The sequence below is a fragment of the Doryrhamphus excisus genome, chromosome 12 (assembly GCF_030265055.1).
Source record: "Doryrhamphus excisus isolate RoL2022-K1 chromosome 12, RoL_Dexc_1.0, whole genome shotgun sequence".
Taxonomy (NCBI): domain Eukaryota; kingdom Metazoa; phylum Chordata; class Actinopteri; order Syngnathiformes; family Syngnathidae; genus Doryrhamphus; species Doryrhamphus excisus.
The window spans coordinates 7,139,015-7,158,629 of record NC_080477.1 but is presented as its reverse complement, the minus strand read 5'-3'; the positions used below and the strand labels follow the sequence as shown (position 1 = coordinate 7,158,629).

Below are 19,615 nucleotides of genomic sequence, written 5' to 3'. Positions count from 1 at the left end.
AAAACATGATGCGCCTTATGTGAGCACTGAATTCCAAAATGTGTAAAAATGTTGTTTTGCTACTTTGTTAAGCGTTCCGCTTAATATGTACAGTGCGTACGCTTAACGTCCACCACGCCTCCGGGGCTGCAAACCAACATTGCACCCATCTCTCCAATACTGTGAAAAACCAAGTGAAGCCATCATTCCAAGAGGATTAACAAAATAATTCAAACCGCTGGCCACTGGTATAAACAGGCTGTGCAAAGTGACGTTGCAGACGGCGTGACAGTGATGGTTGAAAGACGGCCACCATATGTGAATGGATTGTGGATGCTGGGGCTAAGGTATCTGCTTTAACTGTTGTCCGAGCTTTAGCGAAAGCTGGCATCATTGCTGAACAGCCACCTGACAATGAGACTGACTCTGACAATGATAAGAGGGAACCTGGCATTTTTGATGTTGAAGTGAATAAAGTAAATGACTTTTATGGATTTGTGGGAGAAGATTAATGAAAAATTATGGTGAGTGTATTGTTAAATAGTGGATTAAAGTTTGACTTTACTTCCGTTGACTTTTTTTTTTCATGAATTCACCCCGGAACTATCAAAATTGAGGGTGTTGCCCTAGTAAATGACATTGTGCCTTATAATTACACCATAATTATGTTGTGGAAAATACAGTAATCCAAATATATGGAACAAATATTACAATTTAAGTTAAGTTAAGAAATTGGCCCTGATTGCTCACCACTGTTATTTTATCGTGCATGTTGTTCAAATAAGGTAAATGACTCCCTCAAGGGCCAAATAAAGCACCTCTTTTTAAATCATATGATTGTAACAAGGAAAAATACTTTATTACTTTGTTTCACTCCGCTGCTTTTCGACTGTAGAATAAATTAAAGAGATATGTGACATTTATTCAGGTGTGTCTTGTACCTAAGAATACGTTGCTTGATTCTTCATCACTGCAAATGAAAAAAAAAAACATAAAAAAAAACTTATTGACAAAAGTGTTATACATCTCTTCTAATAAATGTAATCTTGATAAACCCCCTCGCCTAATTCCAATACCTCAAACTCTCTAACACAAAACATATTATTTTGTGTGCACCACTTGTAGTGTGCAGCTAAAAAAAAGTGTGCTGTATATCCCCCGTGGAAACTAGACGTGGCTGGGTGTGTTTGTTGTTGATAAGGACAATCAAGAGTTTTGCTGTCACCATATTTATTTTAGCGTGTATGAATTTCAGACCTTTTCTCCTCACCTCATTTAAATTTACCTGGCTCTTCCGACGCACCCACACACATAATAAAGACACATCGGGGGGGTGTCATTAAGCAGTGGAGGATGGGGGAAGTGATGTCTTAGTGTATGCTGCACCACAAGGCAGGGCAAGACTTAAGACATTAATAAGCAGAGAAAAGCCATGCAGCATCACTGTCTGCCTCCATGCAAGGACCTGGAAGATCAGAGCGTTTGTATGAGCCAGACGAGGGGGGGGTGGGGGGGTTGGGATAGAAGAAGACACAGACAGAAGTAGGAAAAGAAAAAGTTATCCGGTGACAAGGAGACAGAGGGAGAAGCACAGAAGGACCCGGAGGAAGGTAAAGAAAACACTGACAGGGAGGGAGGATAAATAGAAGACATGTTCCTTCTGCCACTTGCCTTTGCTGACTCCAGATTATGCGCTTCATTGGCCTCGTGTCACCTTGTGTACGTCTTGTGAAAAACATTGCAAAAGCCAGCCACTGAATGCATATGGCCAGCGCACTGACAACTGAGTCGGACAAAACTTTCTGTAACGTATACGAATGAAAAAAAAAACAAAACAAGAACTAAGAAACTTTGTTATGTTTGCTGTACTGGTCCACTGTGCATCGGGATAGAGCCATTTACATGATTAATGAGGCACAGACCTTCAGTGTAATTCTAATGTAATGTAATGTAAAGGCACTGTAGTGCATAAGAAGGCTAACTGAGATATTCCGTAATTATATTTAAATATGACCAGGAAGATCACAATTTGGCAGATTCAAACATAAGGAAGCATGACGTCAATCAAAGGCTTTATAAGGAAGAGAGTAAGGTCAAAGGTTAAGCGAAGGTTCCTTTTAGCAGACTTACAATTTAACTTTTACGACTACGTTTTACGCTTGAAATTTTGCGGTTTCACTCATCACGGTTTTATAATATAATATATTAATGAATAAATCAGTGCCGTTTTTCCATCATCAGCCAAATATGCATACTTAAGCAAAGTTTAGGTCATTTGTACATATTTCCGGCCTAAATGAAGCATTTTGGAGCATAAAATTTGTGTATTGTTGTATTATTGATGGTTAGCGTGTGATGTGATAGCGGTGGTTATTAAGAGGTGGCTCGCTTAAGTCCCCACTGAATGCCCAAGCACAAAATGCACCTCCCGCCTATTTTCTATACTTAAAACAAAAAAATCAGTAAGCGCATTACCTTTTACATTACCTAATATTGTGGCGGTTATACATGTATATTATAAATAACAGGTCATATAGTATAAGGCAGGGGTCTCAAACTCAATTTACCTGGGGGCCACTGGAGCTAGGGTCTGGGCAAGGCTGGGCCGCATCAGGTTTTCAAAAAAAAAAAAAAAAACGCATTTATTAAAAACAGAAAAATATACAAATTTTTCAGTGCTTTGGTTCCAATTTTCTACAATAAAAGCTCTGATAAAACATTCCACTGTTCTCAAATATCTTAATTTTCATTTTTCTGCACAAAATAAAATAAATAAACAAAAAAATAAATAATAAATAAACAAATCAAGAATAAAGAAAATCAATCAATCAGTAATAAATAAATCTAATAATAATAATAATAAAACGGCAAATAATAAAAACTTAAGAAACCACATATAGTTGGTGGGTAGACAAATTATTTTTTTCAGATTAAAATGAACAAAGCATTATTAGAGCCCTGTAGACATGACAAAACACGACTATAGTCACATTTATACTCTTTTTATTTACAACATATTGCGCAACTGCAGGGTCTTGAGACACATGCTAACTCGCAAACCAGAGAGCTAGTGACCTAAACGGTAGCCTTCAAGTTATTTCCTTTAAACTTAAATAGCCAAAAACTTACCACTTCCACACGGATAGGGAGGATAACTATTAACAGTTATTTAACCTTTAACATGAACATTAATCAAACGTAATAATTTTTTCCGGGTACATGATACCATACAGCATCCATATCAAACTTGCGCGGGCCGCACTAACATTAAACTTTCATATCAAGGCGGGGGCCTCAAACTAGTGTCCTGCGGGCCACATTTGGCCCGCGGGCCGTGTGTTTGAGACCCTTGGTATAAAGTCAAATCAAAAACATTGTTAATGACTCCTAACCATGTGAATTATACCCCCTGACAACTGGATGTTATATACCAGTGACTTTTGGATGAAGAAGTTAACGCTCATACTTTCCCCTCACACCAGGAAGGCTCACTCCAAAAATGTTTGAAGTCTGCAAGTATGACGTAAATCAGTTTTTTTCAAAGTGAGATGAGGGAGCTCATTCTGCGAACATCATTTCTGGGTGAAGACTTCATTTGAGGGCCTGTGTATGCTGAAGGAACCGAGGGTGCAAAACAGAAATCCTTATGTGGACCTTATCGGATCAGATCCACATCATGGCCCGCCGCAAAGAGAGGGGTGCATTATTTAAATGATATAAAAGGGAGATGAACTAAACCTGCATTATTATTACTATTTTCCATTTCAATGATATATTTGATATCATTAGAGCGTGTCTTTAGTTCTATGAGCTATTATTACGTTTGAGATGGTGACACTGCACACTTTCATGCTGACAATGAAAACGTAATGACATTTAATTATCAGTATGATATTTTTTAAGCAAAATCTTAATTCAATATGCAGACTTACTTACTGCAGATCCCTGCTTTGCATGGCTTTACGTTACGGGACCACAAGCAAATGGAAAACAATTAGTGTGTGATTGGTAACCCATAAAAATGACTACTTTTGACATAAGGCTCGCTCCCACCCCAAACTTGATGCTGATGTTCTCTTCTGGTCCTCACAAGAGTCACAGTTATGCTGGAGCTTAAGACAGCTGTTTTTGGACGAGAGGCAGGGCCTTGGAGAGTCACCAAACTTAATAAAATAAATAAAATGAAATAAAAACTAACAAGAACATAAAACAAATAGTAATATTTGTCCTTGAACTGTATTTTAAATGTATTTTTTTACAAGTCCAATAATTTCTAACATATTAAGTAAAAAGGGCTAAATTTGTGAGGCATGCTTGCCTGAGTTGGATCATGGCGCCTGCCAGTTTCTGTTTGTCAGTTTCTGTTCCTGCGATAATCTTGCCATTACCATTACCATGACATTTTACAGCCCATGTAGTCTCTTTAATGTAAGGGTGATTTTATTCATTCATTCATTTTCTGCCGCTTTTTTTCACGAGGGTTGCAGGGGTGCTGGAGCCTATCCCAGCTGTCTTCAGGCGAGAGGCGGGGTACACCCTGGACTGGTCGCCAGCCAATCACAGGGCACATATAGACAAACAACCATTCACACTCACATTCATACCTATGGACAATTTGGAGTCGCCAATAAACCTAGCATGTTTTTGGAATGTGGGAGGAAACCGGAGTACCCGGAGAAAACCCACGCATGCACGGGGAGAACATGCAAACTCCACACAGAGATGGCTGAGGGTGGAATTGAACCCTGGTCTCCTAGCTGTGAGGTCTGCGCGCTAACCACTAGACCGCCGTGCCACCCTGGTAATCATTAATTTTGATAATCAGACAATAATATATAGTTATATGAGAGATGGTACAGCTGCACCCTGAAAGGGTTAGTGTCACACCACGGGATAGGTTGGACCCCAAAGGATGCACACAGCTTTTTTGCTCTTCATCTTTACCAAACGAGCAATAGTGGCAACAACAACAAACTATGGTGTGGCAAGAAAAACACAAAAGGCACCACAAAACAATGCTAGCAAGGTTACACAAGCTCAGGTAAGGCTAAAGGGGGCTATGAGCAGGGAGCAGCTACCTAACTGGCAGGAAGGAGTCGAGCGGAGGAAGAATAACACAGCGGCAGCAGAAAGGGTGAACATGCATGTGACGTTGGTCCACAAGGAACAATAGAACAACAAACTCCTGCTGCCATAGGTGTGCCTAAATGGGAGACGTGGCAATGCAAAACACCTGTGGCTGGCCTGGTAGCTCCTCCTATCAGGGGGGACCAGGGTCTGAGGGGAGAGAGAGACCAAGGAGCTGCTCACCTGGAGTGAGAAGGTGGTGTCACAGCAGAGCATGTCAGGTTAGGTATGCGTGAGCTAGAAGGTGATTGTCACTGCCGTTCTTCCATACAGAAAAAGACCAGTGTTTTTTTGTTGTTGTTATTTTTATACCAGCAGCAAGAGCTAGAAAAAGTCAAATGCATTCAAGATATTTTGATGCTCTGCTGAATGAATGAAGGAATTTGACTGCCAAGATGGAGGATTCATACCCAAGCTCACTAGGACGTGATCAGACTATTGCAACATAGTATCAGAACCTGGATTTTCCTATAAAAGCAAAGTCTGCATGTTTTTTCTTTAATTAAAAATGTAATAAATGGGACTAATGAAAAAATAAATAAATAAATAAATAAAAATAAATAAAAATAAATAAAAAAAATAAAACATGTAAAAATGTAAAAATGTAAAAATTTAAAAATTAAACAAATACAAAAATAAAATAAGTAAAACAATTTAAAAAAATAAAAAAAAATTAAAAATTCAAAAAATAAAAAACATAAAATAAAATACAACAATAAAACAATAAAAAAAATAATTAAAAAAATTTAAAACAATGATCCAAAAGAGTCAGTGGCTGAGCAGCCATGAACCGCAAAGCACTGACAGAATCAGCACACGGGACACAGCTATGCATTCAAGGAGAGCTGACCACTATTATTAGTGAAGTGTCAGGACATAAACATGTAAAACAGGTGTGATCCTCTAAGAATAGTACATGTATGCTGCATATTGTCTTGTATTATCAAGTATTTAAAAATGACCAATTAAAGTGAATGTGAACCACAACTCTCCAAATTTCCGGGGTCATGATTCCTGAATCGCAAATGTGTGGGGATCTACTGTATATTTCATTGGTTTGGTCTAAACTAGATTGTTTATTTACGCTTTCAAGACTGTATGTGAAAGTTTTAACATCATAACGTGTCATCGTAAAGTCATGTTTTCAGAGCTCTTGAGGTTGAAGTTCATTGTTCATTTCAAAGGTTTTGTCTGTTCAACTTAGAACCGTATCAAATCAAACGACTCACCTGAGAATGAGAAAACATCTGAGCGTTTGTTCAAGGCTAACTGCAGAGTGCTATGTGATAAAGTGTGCTGAGAGACTTGTGTAATAATACCCTGAACTGTACGTCCTTTGGAACTGCGAGAAAGTGGTAGCATCCATAAAAGCTGCATGAGAAGACAAAGCGCACACTCTGCAGACTGAAGGCAGGACAGATTACCCCGGCGCAGACTTTCATCCATCACTGAGGAAACAAAATTGATTGGAAAAAATAAAAATAAGCTCTACTGATGTTTTTTTGTTTTTTTTGTATTAAGCAACAGACCATCATCTCTCACTAGAAATGAAATGCAAAGTACAGCATAAGATGAGTAAACGTAGGCAAGAATTATGCTAATTTGCAATACAGACTCACACTCAAAACCACTCCAATTTATCAATGACTTCTAAGCACTTATGGGATCCCATTCAGGTTCAGGGGGCTATCACTATTCTGAGTCTTATTAGAATATTTTAGTGCCTGAGATGTCATTCATTTAGTTATGTAAAGACCCAACTGGCTATTATGGTGTGTGGTTCACTGTCGGCTACAGCAGGTCAATCAGATGAGTGGTTTAGTTTCTGCCGGTATTTTATTTCTGTGCTTTTATTTTGAAGGCCTCACTTTAGTGGCTGTAAAATGTGGACTGGAAGGTTTTTTTTTTTAAATTATGAAAGTTAAACTATGGGAAACAATTCAAATGGGTGGCTTGACAGGTATGATTTATGTTTGTGAGGTGTTGTTTAGTATCATGAGATATTTTTGTCAAATTGGGCCCCACAGTTCTAATATTATTTTAATATTTTGTGTGCCTATATTGAAACAGAGCGTAATAAATGTGTGTTTTTAAAATATATTTCAAAAAAGTGCATCCTGTGTATGCGGTGTGTTTTTTTTTATCTGACAGATATCAACTGGGACGGGTGGGGGGGTGTCTTTTCATTTCCTTGAACTTGAAGTTGCATCAGTAACTTTCTCCCTCCATCCATTAATTTTCCTCTGGCGTTGCCTGTCACTGCTGACATTGATGGTACTGATGTCTCAATAATGAAACTCAAGAGGAATGTTTTCTTCCACATTGAGGAAAACAGTCTACCCAATGCAGGATTAATCAGAAATGCTATTATGCATATTTGTCAACACCAAATGAGAGATGGTTCGGACTACTTTGGTAGTCGTGGAACAGCTGATTGTTTATTATAGCTCTGTTGGACTAGAGGTGCCAGTATCATGGTTCCCTAGTGGTCTTTGACAAAGAAACTGCAAATAACGCTAACATGTGTAATGTCTTTTGCAATGAACGCAGCCTAATGAATAGTACTGGCCCAAAGTCAAATGTGGTGTGACTGGAGCTGTATCTGTATTGATCCTCCCCCTGTTTCTACCCTCTGAGGTTCGTCATGTAACAATCAATCAGGTGCAGCAATCCCTGTCTCTCACATCCACTGATGGAATATTGACAAATTATGACATTTGAAAAGAATGATGGGTGCCCTGAAATGTTGTAAATCTATGGGGCCACTTGTTAACTGTCCAGCACCTCAAGCATTTTTCACTGGCTAGAAAAATGTTGGATTGACGGATAAATAAAAGAAACTTGAAACTTCCTCACACCATGTTCTTCACGGAAAAATCCAAAACCAAAACAAAGTTCATTCATTTATTTTAGACTTTTTAGGACTACTAATCTGTTGCTGAGCTTCCCAATTAGCACCTCAATGCCAAATTCACAGTCATTCAGGTTAGATTAGAACAAGTTTCATCATAATTCATCCATTCATCAATTGTTTATACTGGTCATGAGACGTGGGGGACACCCTAGATTTGTCACTAGTCAAACACAGAACAAATACAGTCATGTGAAAAAGTGTTTGCCCCCTTCCTGATTTGAAAAGGTGATTTCTCCCGCTGTTATAACAACCTAACTGAGATTAATTGAGCTCTATGAGTCTGTAAAAGGCATATAGCCATGGCAAAAACACGGAACAGTAGTGAACCTTCCCAACAATGGCCGGCCAACCAAAATTGCACAGGGATGACTCATTTAAGAGGTCACAAAAGACCCCACAACTACGTCCAAAGAACTGAAGGCCTCTCTTGCCTCAGTTAAGGTCAGTGTTCATGACTCCACCAGATTTCCAAAACCAAACCCACAGTAAGGTACCCAAAAATACAGTACCGAGGAACTAATGAAAAACTAATGAGGAACTAATGACTAAGGCACATAAATTTAAAGTAGATACTGAGGAACTAATAAAGGGCTAATGAGGACCTAATGAGTAGTGCTTAGGATTAGGGTTAGGTAGGTTTGTTCATTAACTAATGTAATTTTGTGTCCCTTATTGGCAAGTTTTACCAAAACCACTACCGAACAAAAAAGAACATTAAGGCTCGTGTCGGTTTTGCCAGAAAAAAATTTTGATGATCTCCAAAATCATCCCATTAGATGCTGCATTTCAGAAAAAGTACATCATACCAACAGTAAAATATGGTGGTGGTAGTATGATGGTCTGGGGCTGTTTTGCTGCTTTAGGACCTTGCTGTGTTAAATGGAATCATGAATTCTGCTGTCTACCATGAAATCCTGTAGGGGAATTCTGGCCATCTATTAGTGACCCTAATAGTAAACCAACTTGGGTTCTGCAGCAGGACAAAGAACCAAGACACACCTGCCAGTCAACCTCTGAATGGTTGAAAAAAAACAAAATGAAGACTTTGGAGTGGCCTAGTCAAAGTCCTGACCTGAATCCTATGCTGGAAAACCCTCCAATGTGGCTGAAGTACAACAATTCCGAATAAATGAATAGGCCAAAATTCCTCCACAGTGCTGTCAGAGACTCATTGCAAGTTATAACTTGATTGCAGTTGTTGCTGCTAAGGGTGGCCCAACCAGTTATTATGTATAAGGGGCAACCACTTTTTCACAAAGTGCCATGTAGGTTTTTGTTTTTTTTCCTTTTAATAATAAAAAAAATCATTAAAAAATGTGCTTTGTGTCATCAATGTTTAATATTTAAATTTGTTTGATGATCTGAAACATTTGAGTGTGAGAAATCAGGAAACAGAGACAATGCGCTTTTTAAAAATGGTGATAAATGCATATAAAGCAGCACTTCCTTGGCAGAGGTAAGAACCTTTAATTAGGGAATACAATACCCCATACAATATCACAAACTATCAATATGAAGGGATAAAAGCAATACAAATTAACTCCATTGGCAGACCAATCCAATCATGGTAGCGCTCTCCTTATTCACTCACACTACATTTCCTGCTCTAATTTCCCCTCCTCCTCTCTCATTATTGTCGATGACTGGGGTTTTAATGATTGCATCTGGCGGTGCCACAAATTAATTCCTGCCTCTCTGGCAAAAATCTGTTCCCCACCTGATTATGCAAAGCAGGCCTATATTCTCCCTCTTTGAAGTGGAGGGAAAGCTGCTTAGAGATTCTCCCCTCGAGGAACCGCTGCAACATGGGGAACATCAACAAACCAGAGTTCATTCAGAGGTCAGCAAAATGGTTGGCCATTTTGTACCCCCACTTCATCGGCCCATATTATCTCCACGTATCTTTTTATGTTGCCTTTCCGTATGAGCACGCTTGTGATGATATGTGGTGGTTACATTTCAAAAGGCGGTCAAAAAAAGTAGAGCAGTCAATAAAAAAAAAAAAGTGTGTTCACCCAGTGAAGGAGGATGAAACAGACTTGGGGTTATGGCAGGTTTCCCGATTTCAGCAATGGTATCCTTCGCAATGTAATGTCTTGCTTATCACTTATCACTTATTTGTAAGGAAAATGTCAGTCTACAAAATAAATCATTGTATTCATTATAAATTGCTCCAAGAAATTTTACATATTTTTTTTCAAAACAAACATTGTCCTTAATACTTATTATAATATTATTATTAAATGCAGCAATTTAGATTGGCTGTCAAATTTGTATTACACAAGCCCTCTAATGTAAAACACTACAGATCATTTGCATCTTTGAATGCATCTTCTGAATGCCTTTGTATTTTTGTTTATTTCTTGTTTGGAAATGCTTCATTTAGGTAAAAGAACAGTTGTTTAAATATATATATGTTTTGCATAGATAAACAGCATGATTTATTAATTACTGTATTTTATTTTATTTAAAAAAACACGATAAAGTGAAGCAGCAAATTTCAAAACACAAAGAGTGGCAAGCGGCGACTGTATACTGCATGAATCTTAATGGTACAACTCTGGCATATGCAGGAAGTGTGTATGTTAATTAAGGTGTGCTGTTTGGTGCATATCCAAATTAGGATTGTTGGGCCTTGGCATAAATCTGTGCTCTCCTGAGTGCTAAAAAAAAAAGTTAAATGCAAGGATACGTTCATAACATTTCAAGCATAACCACTCTGGCACGGCAGGTGTCATGAAATGACCAACCGGGGGTGACAGAACTTAAGAGAATGACTTGTTAAAGTGTGTAAAATTTGAGCTAATGGGAGTGTATACTCGACACAGAGATGGCCGAGGGTGGAATCGAACTTGCAGTGTGGCCTGCGCGCTAATCACTCGTGCAGCCCCAGCACAGAACAGCAGCGCTCTAAATTGTTGATGTGATTACTGCTCTTATCTTGACAGACAAAAACACATTTTTAGAAAAGACAAAAAGATGACCAATGATGACAATAACATGAATTGCAGCAGAAACTTGAAGCATTGCAATCATGCTGAGTTTCTAAATGTAAGCTTGCAATCAGAAGCACTCTAAAAAGAGTTTAACATATCTAGTCAATCGTAGTCAAGTTAAATTCAATATCAGTCATTTAGGTTTAATAGTCTAGAACAGGGGTGGGCAAACTTTTTGACTCATGGGCCACGTTGAGTTAACAAAATTGTGCGGGGGGCCAGAACATATATTTAACACACACACACACAATTTTACACTCTAATTTTTTTTTTTACTGAATAAGACATCATGTTAAAAGTTGAAATACTCTGAAAGTAACTGGCGGGCCGGATTCAAACGCTTGGTGGGCCGCATGTGGCCCCCGGGCCGTAGTTTGCCCACCCCTGGTCTAGAATGACAACAAAGATACAGCTTAATTGACAGTCTGGATGGGTCTTAGTGTTTTAATTGAGCAAAAATGGCATACGCAGCATCTCTAAACTACTAATTTACCTACGCATGGCAAAGAATTTTCAACTATGAGGAAAAATTTACATTTTTAAAGAAACTGAGTAAGCATATTTATTAAATTCAGATGTGTATTACATTCACATGTCATCTCTTCCTCTTTCGAAGCCGAGACAAAAACATTGGTCCCCAAGTTTTGCATGGCTGTGGAAGTACTAGAATTCCCAGTTTGTGGTCATATGAGGCTGCACGGCTACACTGTGGCTGCAGGGATTGTGTGTGGGTTACCAGTCCGCTAACACGGTGAGCAGGACGAAATGTGAAGTAGTTCGATAAGGGAAGAGCAATTTCCTCCCAAAGGTCCTCGGGTTCAGCTTCAGGACAATCTCCGAGCACTGCCTCCACCACGGCAAAGTTTTCCGCGGTGGACAGGGTGCATGTAGAATAGACCACAACGCCCCCTGGACGCACTGCTGACAGTGCAGATCTGCACGGATCAGACAGACGTCACACTTCATTCTAAATGTGTCTGACAACAATTTTTTTTTACTATATTTTCTCCTCTTTCAAGTGACATTTAACTTTAAATTAAAGTGACTATATTTCTCAGCGGTATCAAAGGGTAACTGTGCTTTTTGGGGAATTTTGCCCATCATTCACAATCCTTAACATGAAACATGAACACATATTTTTTTCCCTTTGTGTGCATTCTAGCGCAAGAAGAGTTTAAATCAGCTTGCTAGCGACAGGCGTCATGGGAAATACCTATTCTGATGCTAAAGCCAAACAAAAAAAAAACTACAAAAAAAACGGCAACAGTGTTTAATTTACATACCTGACTTGTATATTAACCAAGCTACAGCGGTATTGTTATTGTAGCAGCTGCTCATTTTCTTATGTTATAATGCACAGAAGAGGGAAAGAAATACATGTTCATGTTTCATTTAAGGATTGTGAGCTGTTTTAGCATATTGATAAATATATAAAATATCTCAGTAACACTAACTATGTCAACCTGAAATCAGCAATAACAAATAAATTGATAAAATGATGCCCTTTCTGACAGTAGTTCCAACTAATTTGTTATTGTTTACAGTTTATGGTTTTGTAAATCAATCAGTGACCTAAATGGTGATATGTTTATCAGAAAGTGTAACTCTGAACAAATCTTAAGAGACTCTTCTGACAATTGGACTTGCCGTAGTAGTTGGACCTGGAGCCGTGGCAGTGTGCTTCTCTCCTTTAACCTCTGTTCCACCTGCTGGTCAGCAGATGAGAACAGCCAGCTCCTGTCATTGGAGCACGGAGCATCAACCAGGACCTGTCACACACACGGCGACATGTGCAAGTGAGATGTTGCTCGCGCTCTGCTGCGAAATCCAGCTTTGCTATTGGTTTTCACGGAACCACGCTCTGCTTTGACACCATGAACAGATATGAAGCCAAGCGCCCAATCAGAACCCTCGCAGCAGCTTTCTCCGAAAATTGACCCCCCCCCCCCTTTTCACTCTGATCTTTATCCTAAAGAAAATGTCTTACCCTCCAGCCATTGCAATCTCATGCAACACCCTGATATTTGATTTATCGCAGCAAGACCTGCGCCATCAAAGAATTTCTAACAGATGTTGAAGTAAAAATATGGTTTTAATAGGTAACATTAATTAATCAAGTGTATAACATTAAGCAAGTTATTACTAGTAATTCCTTTTTTTTTTGTTCCCTTCCATACATAGCATAATATTAAGGTAAACTTGGAAAATTTAATGCAGTACATTTTTGATAATGTGATGGAAACATTTATATAACAATATATTTATTAGTATTTAATTATTTGCAAAAATACACTGTATCAAGCTGAAAAACGTATCAAATGTAGCAAAACAAGGTACCCAAAAATACAAACCAGTGCCGCACAGAACCACACAATGCACTACAAATTATTAGAATGATTATAATCACTTCATTCATTTCAATTTACATGTCTGAGTCTGCCAATTAAATATGAAAATGATAGTATCTAAAGAAGAAAAAAAAACATATTCATGTTGTATTATTAGCACTGAAAGATGACTCTTTAGTTGATCTTCTCCTTTTGGAATAAAATGCATGTTAACACAAATTTGCAGAGCTATCCATTAGTAAAGTGATTCAATTTTTTTGTTTGTTTTTTTAAAATATGATTTGCCAAGTGGAATATAAAAATACATACAATCTTAGGTGTCTTCTCCCACTGTCAAAAATTACACATCCGGTATACAAAGGCTACCCTGTGTAAAATGGTTGGTTATTTCTCTAATTATTTTTAAAAAATGAACTAGTGCTGCTCACTATAAATGCACATATATTACTTATATTAAAATAGCAATGTTTGGTGAGAAATAATTGGCTGTACAAGGGTGGGTTTAGAGAATTATGAAATGTGACTGGGAAAGGGTTGATAACAACTGCTCAAACATAACTAAAGATTAATTACATGCATATTTTGTAAAGCGTTTTGTTGCTTACCTTGTCATAATTCCCTGCTTCCTTTTGCCCAAAGGACCGTCCATCCTGGGCCGACACAACCACTCGGCTGCTCATTGAATGCGGCAGGAAAGACTCCAATGTTTTAGCCAGCCTGTCCCGTCTGTGAGAGTCGGGCTCATTACAGCAGAGGAATGCTGGAAAAAACAATGCACAAGAGGTTAGTGGGTACAATCACTGCAAAGCCACAATAAAAGCAGAAGATTGACAAAAAAAGAACATTTTATTCTGTTAAAAGGTCATTTGATGTACTGCCAATTGAATCATCGTCATTGTTGAGAGTAGGGATGCTCTGATCAGGGTTTTATGCTGCCCATTCAGATATCGATCACATGGATTAATTATACATTTTTCTAGGGGTGCCTTATAAAGGGGAAAAGTCAGGACAATTCCAAGGTCCCTTGACTCCCAGGGAGCCCCAAAAATAGATAATTACTAAAATAAGCAATTATTTATTACACAAACATTATTACAAAAACATATTTCACTTACTTTTTCAAGAGAACATATATCATATATTATATACCGTTTGACTGATGAGCACACTGTAAGCCTTGAAAACTCACCACTCTCATTCAGTCTTTGTTCATCAAATGCTATGTTAAATTACAGCTTTTTAAGGTTTTCTGACATGTTTGGCAGGTAAGTTCCACCTAGCAGACATTGGATTGGTTTTGTGAGTGTGAAGGAAAGTCAAATATGATTTTTCAGGAAAATCTGTGATACTAATCGGTGGCCGATTGATCAGAGCATCCCTATTTGGAAGTACAGTAACAACAAACTAAAAGGTCTAGCAAGGAAAATCAATCCATACAGTAGTAATTGAAAGAGAAAAGAAAAATGCTTGGAGAGACTAAATGATCCGGACGGTTTCTCTTTGGCGGACCAGGTACCATATGTGTGTTATGCATCTCAAATTATATTGAGCAAACTGTAACAACTTAAAGTGGTGCATCACTTTTTGAGGATTAATTCTTAAAAGACTGCTTAAGCAAAGCGGCGTCACCTGGGGTTGCACACTGCATTATAGCTAAAGCTTTGCCCCCGGGAGCAGAGCACAGATCCAAAACTTTATCTTCATTTCTAACTTGCAAAGCAAGTACTGGAAGCAAGGAGGCGGCGTTTAGGAGGTAGTACTGCTTCAGCTGTCCGGGCCTGTGAGGCTGTGATGGAAAACGCAATGGATACGGGTGGATGTAACACTGCAACGACAAAGAGGGCAGAATGGGGCATCGTTCTGATTCGGGCTGCTGAACGACTGCATGAGAGCTGTTCTGAAACTGCAGATGGGAGTCATCCTTGGGACATTTGGCATGAGAGTTTTTGGATGTTTGACAGTCGGCATTGAACACGGTGGGCACAACACTAGGCAATGTCAGGGCTTCTTTTTGAGGCAGTAGTGTGGAAAAGCCTTGTGACAAGAGGACACGCTTGATGTCTGTCACCACAGTGAAGCGGTTCAGCAACACGCCGTACTGCCAGGAATGAGGGTTGAGGAGCACAGATCTGTGGAACAGAAGCAAAGCAGCACCAGTGGGCAAACACTATGCAATAAAAATGATGCAGTTACATTCTCAACTGTACTGACCTCACTGATGTCCACAAATCCCCTAGCTCTTCACTGTACTGCTTGTCAAAATGGTCCAGAATAGGTTGACACTCTTTTTTGCTTATTCTATTTACCTGAAATGCACAGAATAAAGCATTGAGATATATGATGGCCCTACTTGTCGACTGGCGACATCCAATAGGATACAGCACTTCAATGTTTATACAGGGATGAGTCATCTATCTTTGGAACCTCATTTGATTCCCTACCAGGATATCATTTTAAGAACATTAATAACATTCCCCAAAGTTCAATGAAGAACCTTATCTACCAAAATATTTGCAACCCCTCACTGTGATACAGAACAGAATCACACATCAGACACCCTAATGGATTTTACAGGAAATCCTGACAGTCATCATTGGAATTAAGGAATGTTGCGTTTTTATGGTATTATTTCCTTCTATAAAAAGCGTAAAAGATGTAATTAGTGTGCAGGTGTATCGAAATGAACAAAAATACACTGCTTGCTTTGTGGCGACACCTGCTGGACAATATGTGAATTACATCCAATGCCAACATTGCATCTACAGTAGTTATAATGGAACTTGTACTGCTTATACTCTACTTTGTTTGATTTGTATGTTGTAATTACCTAATAAATGTACATGTGGTATTAAATTATAGCTCTCAAAGTAGTAACGACAGGTATTGGGAGAAAAAATCATTTCTCCTCTCCAGGCAAATTGAAAATGAAGCTTCAGGAGCAAAGTCACGACAAGAGGGGCGATTGTGTTACCTGGCTAGCGGAATCTTGTTGAGGCTTCTTGGCTTTAAAAACAGCATCGTGACCTGCTTCTCCATTAGACGAACACAGAGGTCTCGGGGTCACCTTCCGAAATATAATGCGCAATGTAGACCGTACATACACTGGAAATTTAAACATTTGTCGTGTCCATAAAAAAATAAAACAAAAATGTTGTAGAAGGGCTAAAACTGATCATTTAACATCCACCTCAGTGTGGGTTGGCTTCTTCTTCTGAATTGAAGGCGGATTGCTAGTATGACCTTAATGATGCATAGCGCCACCTGCTGCACTGGAGTATAAAGCAATGTAAACATATACTGCAATAGTGAGAAAATATCACAGAATTGTCAAGTAATTTAACCAGCTTTTAAATACAAAACCTGGTATTTTAGTGTTTCCTTATTTTTTTGCATATCTATATCACAGTATTACATTTGTAACCTCAACGTTTATCTCCCTTCTCATTACTATCTTAGTGTCATTCCCAACAACACGATTTGTCATCAGTACTCTAATTCATTCACTTTCTCAATCTAATGAAATCCAGATGCTCACCTTTATTTCATCTTATGGTGTTCTCCTGGATGCTTGACTTCCCCTCGGGTACTTATTGCATTATATTGTGAGCATTTGGCTGATTCTGGTCACTTTGACTGTTTGGCGTGGTTAAATAAAAAGGGACTCAGAGTATTCAAAATGCCTCTGACTGAATGTGTTGACAAACTAAATGCCTGTGACAGGAATAATAAATAAAAACCAAAAAATGTAATGTCCACTCAAAGTTCACAAATTAAATGTTTTTACTTTTCTTCTAAGTTCTTTAACAAAAACATTTAATTAAATATACAATATACTAGTAAAATCCATCAAAAATGGTTCGCCAAATTCCACATATCACAGATTTCACAATCATGACAGACATCGATGATGACGACTAAGCACCATGTTTAGATTAAATTTTGGTACCATTCGTGGGCGCCCCGACTGCTCATTCTTGATAATATTATGATGTGTCCCTGGCGGTAGACACCTTAATGGGTTACATTGCAAACAGGATGAGGAACGCAACCATCAGACAGAAGAGACCCATGGCCTCAGATAGAGCAAAGCCCAGGATAGCATAGGAGAACAGCTGCTGCTTCAGTGAAGGGTTCCTGTTCAAAACAGAAACAATTAAGAAAAAAATACACCTTTAAAAATGCCGCAATTGATAAAACACGGTTTACCTGGCATAGCCAATGATGAGGCTACCGAACACGGTCCCAATACCGGCTCCGGACCCGGCCACTCCAACAGTGGCAGCTCCAGCACCAATGAACTTTGCTGCTGTGTCAATGTCACGGCTCACTGCGCTGGTCTGAAACCCACGCAGTGCCACCTGTTGCTGGGAGATGGCGATGGCGTGTGGTGGCAGGAGTGCAGCAGTCTAAAAATGCAAAGTATTCAAACCCTCTGCTGTTGTTGTTGTTGTTTCAGCAACGGTAGCTTCTTACCTCTGCCCTCTTAGCATCTGACATGACAGCTGCGGACAGCGGCCTGTACAGAACCCGAGATCCAGCACGGACCTGTATGACAGGAGAAAATTATTGTGATTATTGTAGCAGTGCTGTAGTAAAATAACCAATTGACAGACTAACAGCCTTCACAATCTTATAAAAGTGGTCTGAATCAGATACCAATCTTGCAAGCCCTATACAACACAGCAACACCCCATATCTCCTGTGTTGCATGCAGTGGGATGTGTGTGAAATGTATATTTAAATAATTTTTAATGCTCATTAAAAGACAGTACAGATTAATGATTAATACAAGGTTAAAACAAGTATGCTAAAAGTACATGTCCCATTTAGTTATAAATGTTGTGTCTCTTGTATTTACTACTGGAACATAGAGAGACGCCCTTGTTCTCACAAGCTAACTCGTTAGCAAAGGGCCATGGGCAGCTACAGAAGCACTGTTAGCAAGTTAGTGTTAACATACCAAATGTATTCCCTAACAGCCTCCATGCTAATTGAAGGCGCTATGTATGTGTGTAGTTTGTCATTTCCATCCACTTGTGTTAGCCTCACCAGGGAGGGCGTTGAGACGAACTTAGCACAAGCATACATCACGACAGGGTGTCCTCGTCAGGTCAACCACGGCAGCTGGAGATGATCAAGGTCTGTTCAATCCCAAATACATTTAAAACATCACAAGGTGAACATCCATTAGGACGCAGAAGGTAGCGTGCTACGAGACAGGAACCATGTCACAAGAGTGGCTGCACACAAATAAGGTCGTTGGTTGCGACCGAAAAGATCGCTGCTAACAACCTACTTAGAACACAAAGGAGGGATGTTTTTTTTGTTTTACCTTTCAATACAATTCATATAGGTGACATAAAGTCAAGTTGTGCTGCAAAGCGTGCAGAATGACAGATGAGATAAACCCTTACCGGTGACGAGTGGAGGTCGAACGCACGAGAAGATTGCGCATGCGTAGCATTGCATTCAGCACGTAACTTCCGGGGTTATTGGAAGTTCTGCCGCCTTCACGCTTGCGCGTTAGCAGCGTCCTTCAACGACAGTTAAATTGAAATTTTGACCTATTAATAGCTAAGCCAACTTTAGTCGCTTTGCACTATAGTGCGAAATATAATCTACGTTTGATTGTGCGCACGTATGCTATGAATTGCGAATATTATTAATAGAAATGTGACCTGAACAATAGGCAATATAAATTCACTTTGGGAGCAACCTGCAATACAACATTTGGTCATCAGATGGCAGCAACATTCAACCAGCAGTGCAAACATGCAATGTATTCATTGTGTGAGGAACTGCCCCAACATTAGGTACACCTGAGTTAGGGCAAGAGGTTTCAAAGTGGGGCACAGTGAGAATATAGTTGGGGCTTCCCTTACTCCCTGAAGCAAAATTTTTGGAATCATCTATTTACTCTCGCTGTAGGAGCTACAAGTAAAATTGTGTTCTTTGTCTTTCTCAAGCTGCTGTACCTAAAGTCTTCATCACTGGTGGTATAGGCTACATGTATAGTGGTACTCCAGAACAACAAAGTAAATAGTAATAATAATAATGCATAACTAACCTAATTTGCACGAGTGGTTAGCGTGCAGGCCTCACAGCAAGGAGACCCCGGGTTTGATTCCTCGCTTGGGTATCTCTGTGTGGAGTTTGCATGTTCTCCCCGTACTCCGGTTTCCTCCCATATTCCAAAAACATACATGTTAGGTTAATTGGAGACTCCAAATTGTCCATAGGTATGAATGTGA

The 19,615-nt window shown here is 39.1% G+C and overlaps 2 protein-coding genes across 5 annotated transcripts; both read right to left on the bottom strand.

Annotated features, from left to right (window-relative positions):
* Window positions 1-2,922: 2,922 nt before the first annotated feature.
* Window positions 2,923-16,585, bottom strand: nsun3 (NOP2/Sun RNA methyltransferase 3). 3 transcript variants are annotated; one of them, XR_009132289.1, is made up of 8 exons: window positions 16,336-16,585; window positions 15,576-15,670; window positions 14,994-15,493; window positions 13,970-14,124; window positions 12,664-12,785; window positions 9,738-11,951; window positions 6,426-6,554; window positions 2,925-5,256 (listed from the first exon to the last, which is right to left on the bottom strand). XR_009132289.1 is itself a non-coding variant. In XM_058089523.1 (6 exons), exons 1-6 carry the CDS (start codon window positions 16,480-16,482, stop codon window positions 11,612-11,614), a joined length of 1,359 nt encoding a protein of 452 aa, XP_057945506.1. In that variant the 5' UTR covers window positions 16,483-16,585; the 3' UTR covers window positions 6,581-11,611. The 3 variants fall into 3 exon arrangements, 1 of the variants encoding a protein (XP_057945506.1); XR_009132288.1 differs by having other exon boundaries at window positions 2,923-6,554; XM_058089523.1 differs by lacking the exons at window positions 2,925-5,256; window positions 6,426-6,554 and having other exon boundaries at window positions 6,581-11,951.
* Window positions 16,586-17,126: 541 nt separating this feature from the next.
* LOC131139423 (ATP synthase F(0) complex subunit C3, mitochondrial-like) lies at window positions 17,127-18,855 on the bottom strand. 2 transcript variants are annotated; one of them, XM_058089051.1, is made up of 5 exons: window positions 18,779-18,855; window positions 18,414-18,505; window positions 17,838-17,909; window positions 17,571-17,770; window positions 17,127-17,498 (listed from the first exon to the last, which is right to left on the bottom strand). In XM_058089051.1, exons 2-5 carry the CDS (start codon window positions 18,450-18,452, stop codon window positions 17,384-17,386), a joined length of 426 nt encoding a protein of 141 aa, XP_057945034.1. In that variant the 5' UTR covers window positions 18,453-18,505; window positions 18,779-18,855; the 3' UTR covers window positions 17,127-17,383. The 2 variants fall into 2 exon arrangements, with proteins under 2 accessions (XP_057945034.1, XP_057945035.1); XM_058089052.1 differs by having other exon boundaries at window positions 18,697-18,783.
* Window positions 18,856-19,615: the final 760 nt, after the last annotated feature.